The 9113-nt window shown below is 46.2% G+C and overlaps 1 protein-coding gene across 1 annotated transcript; it reads left to right on the top strand.

Annotated features, from left to right (window-relative positions):
• The first annotated feature begins 3958 nt into the window (after window positions 1-3958).
• On the top strand, window positions 3959-7613 carry LOC103163033 (transmembrane protein 92). Its single transcript, XM_027424100.1, has 4 exons — window positions 3959-4057; window positions 6483-6505; window positions 7181-7373; window positions 7518-7613. Exons 1-4 carry the CDS (start codon window positions 3959-3961, stop codon window positions 7611-7613), a joined length of 411 nt encoding a protein of 136 aa, XP_027279901.1.
• Window positions 7614-9113: the final 1500 nt, after the last annotated feature.

Here is a 9113-nt window from a genome sequence, read left to right as displayed (position 1 = left end):
AAACAAACACTGTCTGTTTGATTGAAAAGGCCTGGATATCTGTGGACACAGGAAAATCATTTGAAGCTCATGTACTCAGTCTCTGGGACTCACAATGGACTCTGGGTTTAGACTGGGTGAGAAGCATCCAGCTACCGCCAGGCTAGTTAGTGGCTGGATGGGCAGTTTGCCAATTAGTGAGAAGTCTTCCCTTATGGAGATTTAGCAGCTCAAACTCATGAATGAATAATGAAAGATAAGGGGTGAATAAAGGAGGAAGTGAGCATGTAAGAAAATGAATGATCAGCCTCCAAGTTTTTGTACAGACTTGTATAGTTTGGTTAAAACATGGAGCTCTTTGGACATCCTTAATAGGAAGGAACTCCCTGAGGACGCTGGGTGGGACTCACAGTGAGGAGCTAAGGGAGCATGGTCCTGGGAAAAAGAGAGGAAGGTGATGCACAAGGAAGTAGAGGTGACAGCAACATGTCCTGTCGTTACCTCAACCCAGTGCTGAGATTCAGAGCTATAGTTTCTGCATGTAACACCACCAGAATTCCCATTTTCACAAGAAAGAGATGAGTCCCTTTCTATGTTTCTGGTAAGATATACTTTCCTTCCTTCCTTCCTTCCTTCCTTCCTTCCTTCCTTCCTTCCTTCCTTCTTCCTTCCTTCCTTCCTTTCTTCCTTTTCCCTCCCCCTCCTCTGATTGGATTTTGATCAGGGTTTCCCTATTGCTCTTTCTGTCCGGGAACTGGCATTATAGACCATGCTGGTCTTGAACTCTGAGATCCATCTGCCTTTACCTTGGAGTGCTGGGATTATAGGTGTACAGAACCATGCTAGGCTAGGATATATCATCTGCTTCCATTTAGAGAAGTTCTTGGTAGAGCATGTGGCCATCTGATTAAGCCCTGCAGCTTTTCCTGTGGCCTGTCGCTTGTTAAGTCAACTTGACACAAGCTAGAGTCAGAGAGAGGAGAGCCCTGTGAGAAAATATCTCTATAACAACTGCCTGTGGGCAAGCCTGTAGGGTATTTCCTTTCTTTCAATTTTTTTTATTTATTTATTACCTGTACGGTGTTCTCCCTGCATGTCTGCTTGACGGCCAGCAGAGGGCGCCAGATCTCATTATAGATGGTTGTGAGCCATCATGTGGTTGCTGGGATTTGAACTCAGGACCTCTAGAACAGCAACCAGTGCTCTTAACCTCTGAGCCATCTTCCACCAACGAGCATTTCTTAACAAGTGATCAATGTGAGGAGGGTTCAGACCATTGTGGGTGACCCACCCCTGAGCTAGTGATCTTGGGTTTTTAAAGAAAGCAATCAGCCAAGTGGTGGTGGTGGCACAGACCTTTAATCTCACACACACTGGAAACAGAGGCAGGCAGATGACTGTGAGTTCCAGACCAGCTTGGTCTTCAAAGAGAGTTCCAGAAGAGTCTCCAACTTACAGAGAATCTTTGTCTTAAAAAAACAAAACAAAACAACAACACAAATATTAGTTATTAGACTTCCTGTATGTATTTTATTGCATATGTGTGTGTGTGTGTGTGTGTGTGTGTGTGTGTGTGTGTGTGTGTGTGTGTGTTTGTGTGTGTGTGTGTGTGTGTGTGTGTGTGAACCATGTGCATAGCTGGGGCCCGCAGAGTTCTGATGTGGCTGTCCTCTCCTGCTTGAGAGCCATCATATGTGTAGATGATGGAAACCCAACCCAGATCCAAGGACAGTTTTTCTTAACCCCTGAGTCATCTCTATACTCCCTCCATTGTCCCCCTTTCCCTCTTTGTTCTTTTTCTTTTTTTCTATGTATTTTTGAAACATACAAAACATACAGGGATCTCTGTAGCCCTTCCTGTCCTGTTTGAACCAGGATGGCCTTGAACTCACAAAGATCTTCCTGCATCTACCTCCTGAGTGATGGCATTAAAGGTGTGTGCCACCACCACCTGACTTTTTGATTTAATTTACTGTTACTACTACCATTATTATTATTTAATACTGGCTGGCCTGGATCTCATTAGGTAGAGCATACTGGCTGTGAATTTACTGAGATTTTCTGAGTTCTGGGATTAAAGGGTGGTGTCACCACACCCTACTCTATCTATTTAAATGCTGCTCAGACCAGGGATTCCCATAGTGCTCTGCTTCATCCTGCTTACCACTTGGTTAGAACCTGGAAGCTCTTTGGACATCCTTAATAGGAATTCCCTGAAAATGCTGGGGGGGGGACTACATTGAGGACAGTGTTAGCATGGTCCTGGGAAAAGAGCGGCAGGTGCTGCACAAGGAAAGGAGAGGTGACAGCAACATCTCCTGTCGTTACCTCACCACAGAGCTGAGATTCAGGGCTATAGTTTCTGCATGGAACACCACCAGTTTTCCCATTTACACAAGAGGAAGATGAGCCCCTCTCTATGTTTCTGATAAGATATACTGTCCTTCCTTCCTTCCGTCCTTCCTACCTTCCTTCCTTCTTTCTTTCCTACCTTCCTTTCTTCTTTCCTTCCTTCCTTCCTTCCTTCGTTCTTTCTTTCCTACCTTCCTTTCTTCTTTCATTCTTCCTACCTTTCTTCCTTCATCTTTCCTCCTTCCTCCCTTTCTTCCTTTTCCCTCCCCTCCTCTGTTTGGTTTTGATCAGGGTTTCCCTATATTGCACTCTCTGTCCTGGAACTGGCTTTGTAGACTAGGCTGATCTTGAACTCTGAGATCCCTCTGCCTTTTTCTTGGAATGCCAGGATTATAGGTGTTCACAACCATGCTAGGCTAGGATATACCTCTGCTTCCATTTAGAGAAGTTCTGGGTAGAGCATGTGACAGTCTGATTAAACCCTGCAGCCTTTCCTGTGTCCTGTGCCTTGCAGAGTCAAGTTGACACATGCTAGTGATCAATTTGGGGAGGGTTCAGACCTTTGAGGGTGACCCACCCCTGAGATACTGATCTTGTGTTTTTAATGAAAGCAATTTAGCCAGGTGGCTGTGGTGGCACACACCTTTAATCTCACACACTCTGGAAGCAAACCAGGAGGATCACTGTGAGTTCGAGGCCAGCTTGGTCTTCAAAGAGAGGTCCAGAACAGTCTCCAACCTACACAGATAATCTGTCTCGAAAAACAAAACAAAAGAACAAAACAAAAAATTGTTATTAGATTTCCTGTATGTATTTTATTGCATATATATATATGTGTGTGTGTATGTGTGTGTGTGTGTGTGAACCATGTGCATACCTGGTGCCCGTGAGTTCTTATGTGAATGTCCTCTCCAGCTTGAGAGCCATCGAATATGTAGATGCCGGAAACCAAACCCGATCCAAGGACAGGTACTCTTAACCCCTGAGTCATCTCTGCCCCACAGCCTCATTATCACCTCTCCCTCATTGTTCTTTTTCTTTTTTTTCTATGGATTTTTGAAACATGGTTTCTCTGTAGCACTGGCTGTCCAGGTACTCACTGTTAAAACCAGGATGGCCTTGAACTCACAAAGATCCTTCTGCATCTACCTCCTGAGTGATGGGATTAAAGGTGTGTGCCACCACCACCTGACTTTTTGATTTAATTTACTGTTACTACTACCATTATTATTATTTAATACTGGCTGGCCAGAATCTCATTAGGTAGACCATTCTGGCTGTGAATTTACTGAGATTTTCTGAGTTCTGGGATTAAAGGGTGGTGTCACCACACCCTACTCTATCTATTTAAATGCTGCTCAGACCAGGGATTCCCATAGTGCTCTGCTTCATCCTGCTTACCACTTAAACCAAGGCATCCCACCTCTCAATGCCTCAGACACAAGCAAGTTCAGCTCCTCTCCACTTCTAGTCTACCTGACTCCAGGCTAGAAGCTTTAGTCTGGCCCATCTCAGGTGTGTTAACTCTGCCCATATTCTGAGGCTGGGACCCATAGGTGAGGGAAGTTGTGAAAGTGGTGCCCTCTCACTTCTTACTTGAACACGAAACCTTAGTAGCCCCCTCACCATGATGCCTGAGGCCTGGATCCCAGACCGTGCCCTCACTTTGGTCTTCTACCTGCTTTCCTGCCTGCTCTCCGGTCTCCAACCAGTAGTCGCCAACCAGGTAAGCAAGACTTCTGAACCTTTTGGAGGACCCTGTGGGACAGAGGTTTGCCTCAAAGACAGTCCCTTGTTTACCTTTTCAGGAATTCCTTGTAACCAATGGCAATTGGCAACTTCCTATCTGTTTTGCTTGGGAAAAATGGGGGTAGGGACCTTAGAGGGAGCTCAGTGGAAATGTGGGCCCCTACTGTTGGCCAGGTTGTGTTGTTAGTGGGATCTGGCTCCACGGACAGCCATGAATGGGAACTTTGATTCCTGTTTTTGTAGTGTTTCTAATTTAGCTTTTCCAATAGAAGCTGGGGAATTTGAGGTCTTCATGTCTGGGGTAGGCATCTGTACATCCCTGTTCCCCCAAGGCTGTGACCTTGTATTTTATGGGCCCTCTATGTGAATTCTTCAAGTGTACTAGGGAGGAGGAGGCTCTCTGTACTTCCTTGATTAGTTACAGCTTTCCTCAGGGTTAGAGTTGGCTGCCTGGCCCTGGGCTGATTGGCCTCTGAATTGCATGGATCAGGGAGGCAAGGTTGTGAGCACTGCCCCAAGCTCTTGTTCCTCCTATATAACTTTTAAGTGTCTTGGGTTGGCAGATTATCCTGCAAACAGAGACGTGGTCAGAAGAAGCTTTTAAATTTACAATCTTGGTTGAGAATATGTTATGCAGTGTGGTGAAGAACAAAGCTTGAACTTCAGAACAGTACACTGTCTGTTGATTTCAATGGAAATTAAGTTCCCTGTATAAGGCCATGCATGAGCCCAGGTTCAAGGCACTGTTTACAGAGGATTCTGGATCCCAGCATCCTCTGTGGAGCCTCTATGCAACCCAGATATAGGCATTGTCAATCTCCCATCGGAAAGAGCTAATGAATCCAACTTATACCTCACTCTATGCTTTCTAAAGCTCAGGCTCCTAACCATCCCACACCAGATCACCTGCATAAGATGGAAACATTAATAATGCTAATTCAGGATATTGACCCTGACATTAAAATTTTTTACATTGGTTGTCCCTATATGGATAACAAGGTTCTTGAACTCAACAGACATCTGTGTTTACTACCTCAGCTCTGGCATTAAAAGTGAGCTTGAATTTAAGAGAGGCAGTGTGACAATTGTTACCAGGGCTTCAATGTAATACTAAAGCAGGGTGGTGGTGGCAGCTGCTGACCTTTAATCCTAGCACTCAGGAATCAGAGGCAGGCCGATATGAGTTTGAGGCCAGTATGCCCTACAGTGCAAGTTCCAGTACCTGAGGCTATACAGAGAAACCAGTAGAGTGGGGAGTAGGCAGATTCTGAGATTTGGAAGAGCAGGGTATGTGACTGATTTCCTGGGTGCCTTGCTGTGTCTTTAATTTCTACCTACACCTGTCCTCACTAAAGAACAGTGCTGCTGCAAGCCTGTGACCATCACTGGTTCCCTTGTCTTTGCTCTTTTATGCTATTGTAATGATCAATAGCAAAGACAAATGCTCACTTCCCATTCTATATCTGTTGAGACAGGGTCTAGTCCTGGCTCCTATATCAGTAGCTAAGGATATCATGCTGGCCTCATACTAACAAACCAACCTCTTCTGCCTTTGGGATGCTGGGATGAAAGGCAAGGACCACCACAGCAGGCAATGGTTTTCATTTTAAATGATGTGGCCCCACAGAGATGCCTTGAAGACATGTAGAAGACAGTCCTAATTAAGAGCTTAGGCAAGATGGAATCCTGATAGAGGCCCTTAATTCCCTGCAAGGACGTGAGGATGAATGGGGCTTGACTGCTCTAGAAAATGCCTCTGCCTTGGACATGTAGACCTGAGGGGTTGGGCCTTAGGTTGCTTCCTAGAGGTTTTGGAGCCAAGGGTCTACACCAGGTGGCTTCCTGGGACAATCCCAAACTGTGTGGGTGTGGGAGGGGAGCCAGGTAATAGTGTTCCACATCTTTAATCCAGCTGTCTGGAGGTGGAGACAGGTAGACCTCTGAATTCCTGGCTAGCCAGGGCTACCTAGTGAGACCCTGTCTGTCTCAGTAAGAAGAAGTGAGGGAGTCAGACATGGTAGTGCATGCCATCAATACAAATATGTTAGGAAGAGGTAGGTTCCAATCATTGACCATTTCATGGAGCTAGAGGGAGGCAGAGTCATTCTGATATTCACTTCCCTAGATGTCTGAGACTAGCCTCTGGTTTTCCTTTTTGAGAAAGGGTTTTTTTCTGGTATCCAATCTGGCCTCAAATTGGCTATGCAGCTTTGAATGATTTTCCTGCCTACTTGAGGTCTGGGCCTGTGACCATGACTGCTATTCTGGTTTATGCACACCTGATTTATTTCCATGGCTGGGAATTGAACCTAACACCTAGTGTGTGCCTGGAAAATATTCTAAGACCAGAGACCCAACTCCCAGTTTTTAAGTTCTAACCTCTGCCTATTTTTCTTCCACAGGTTACAGCTAACTGTGACACCATGTAAGTATGGGACTTAGCTCTAGTCAATCAGGTTGGGGTTTTGTGGGTTGTAGGTGATGGTGGAGGGGTGGGAGATGGTATGTTCAGATATGCCCTGGACGAGGACATAGATACCTCCTCCTCAATCTTGCTAATATTGCTGAAACCATATCCCCTTCCTACAACCCAATATTGGGAATTGCATGATTCTGGCAGGTCTGTAGCTGCTGTTAATCTCTTACCGTTATGACCTGGAGCCCCACACCTGCCCTGTAAGAGTTAGTAGCATGGAAATTCTGCCTGACTAACCCTGAACTCAGGTCTCAAGTCCAGGCCTCAGTCCTCCAGTGAACCCAGGGAGATCTGTACCCCACATTCACGAGTATGACTTGCAGCCTGAGGCTATATGTGTCTGGGGAGGCTAGGACCCCCTTTGTTCTGACACTTTTGATGCCATGTTTGTCACCCAATCTCTTTCTGACTGAAACAGAACCTGTCCAAAAGGATTCAGATGCTGTGAGAGTGGATGCTGCCTGCAAAAGGAAACCATTTGGGATTTTTCAAAGGACTCCTTATGGTAAGCCAGGGTCAGGTCTTCTGGGTACCATTCTAGGCTTGGGCCACCTGAAATACTATGGGGGTGGGTGATGGAGAAGAGTGGTATAGTCACTCAGGGAGACATCATTCCTTCTGCAGGATCCTGTTTATCGTTTTCCGGGCCATGATACCTCTGCTGTGCATCTGTGGCCTGATGAAGCACTTCTGTCGCAAGTGCAGACAGCCAGAGCAGAACCTCGGAAGCCATCATCAGATACCTCCAGAAGCACCGGCCACGGCTCCCCTAGAGATCTGGATCCCCACCTTGGAACCCCCACCACCCTATGATCAGGTGAGTCTTTCTGTCCCAATCCTTAACTTGTTTCATAGCTGGCTATCCAACTTGTTGAAGTAAAAGACAGGGGAGTGCGGCCAACCAAGTTCATAATTCCTTAGGCAGGAGTGATGCAAGCTATGTACCCTTTCTCCTCTGCAGGTCGTCATGAAGCCTGTAGAACCACCTCCTCCCTACAGCCTCAGGCCTGAGGACCCAGTTGGTGCAATAGGAGACACGGACAACACAGCCTTTTAGCTACCTCACCCACAAAGTTTTTGGATCAAGCCCAGGTCTTCTACAAAACTTTGGATGAATGAATCCACCTATACTATCATGATGTGTCTCATCCTTTGATTTAATTTATTGTTTTTCTCCTGGTGCCTCTCCAACTGGTGAACTGCATCCATGGTCTTTGTCCAAACTCCCAAAATAAAGACTTTTGAGGGAGCCTACAGTGGGAAGAGGAGATTGTTCTGGTGGAATGCAGACCTTGACTGGACAGCTCTCTCTGCCATCCTACAGAGGCACTTCTATGCCTGGTGGAGACAGGAGATTGAACTGCAGAGACTCTGAGCCATCTTCCAGACCTGAGCCCACTGTACCTGCACAGGCAAGCACAAAACAAAACTCAAGTTTCACTGACTGGTCTCTGCCTCTGGCTCGAAAGTTGTGATGTAAACCGGTTCAGAGGCTAAGCTCGTGCCAACTGCAATGGTGACTGAGTGCATGGACCCCCTACCTAGGAGCATGTGGAACTCAGACTTTCCCTCAGATGAGACAGTGAAGAAATAGTGTAGATCCTGGTGCCTTGCTTTGGGGCTCCTCAGGGGTGCTAGCTACCTCCACTTCATTCTTGTCTTTGCTATGTGTGCTGCAGTGGACTCAAGGCCAGCCTTCCTTTTCAGACACTAGAGAAGTCCCACAGCTGAGTTCTATCTTGCAGCAAGAGCTCACCTGCGTTTCACTGAAGATAGTATAAAACTTGGAATTTTTCTGCAGCAACAGTGGCGTGTCCTGAACAGAGTGGCTTTTCCCAAAGCTCAGTGCCTGCAATAAATTGTTTTCTTATTTTTAATGTTCATTGGTGTTTTCACTCTATGTGTATTTGTTAGGGAGTTGGGCCCTCTGGAACTGAAGTCACGAGTGGTTGTGAGCTGCTACGTGAGTGATAGGAATGAAGTCCATGTCCTCCGGAAAAGCAGCCAGTTGTCTTCACAGCTGAGCCATCTTTCCAGTCCCTGCAAGGACTTGTTTGGCATTTCAGTCAGTACTGTTAGTGGAGGGGAAGAGATGTCAGCCTTTCAGAGGTGATCTTGCCTAGGAGCATGTGGTACAGCTTGGAGCTCTGACTTGGCCTCTGGTAGGCAGTGAAGACACAGTGTAGATCCTGGTGACTGTGCTTTGGGGCTGTTCAGTGGTGCTAGCTACTTCCATTTCATCCTTGTCTTTTCTATGTTTGCTGCAGTGGACTCAAGTCAGCCTTCCTTTTCAGACACTAGAGAAGTCCCACAGCTGGGTATCGTCCTGCAGCAGATTATCTGCGAGTCATGGAAGATAGTATAAGGCTTTGTATTTCTCTGCAGCACCAGTGGAGTGTCCTGAAGAGAGTGGCTTTTCCCAAACTCAATTCATGCAATAAATTATTTTCTTATTTTTAATGTTCATTGGTGTTTTGCCTCCATGTGTAATAGTGAGGGTGTTGGGCCCTCAGGAACTGAAGTTACAAGTGGTTGTGAGCTTCTATGTGGGTGCCAG

Source organism: Cricetulus griseus, chromosome 7, assembly GCF_003668045.3.
Source record: "Cricetulus griseus strain 17A/GY chromosome 7, alternate assembly CriGri-PICRH-1.0, whole genome shotgun sequence".
Lineage (NCBI taxonomy): Eukaryota > Metazoa > Chordata > Mammalia > Rodentia > Cricetidae > Cricetulus > Cricetulus griseus.
Note: the sequence above shows the minus strand (reverse complement) of the source record. Positions and strands in the feature narration are given on the sequence as shown.

Excerpts from the sequence above, each read along its gene's own strand:
- LOC103163033 (XM_027424100.1), top strand. The coding sequence starts at position 3,959 with ATGATGCCTGAGGCCTGGATCCCAGACCGTGCCCTCACTTTGGTCTTC. Across the intron at positions 6,506-7,180 it reads ACAGCTAACTGTGACACCAT|GATCCTGTTTATCGTTTTCC; the intron begins GTAAGTATGGGA and ends TTCCTTCTGCAG. Across the intron at positions 7,374-7,517 it reads CCCCACCACCCTATGATCAG|GTCGTCATGAAGCCTGTAGA; the intron begins GTGAGTCTTTCT and ends TCTCCTCTGCAG.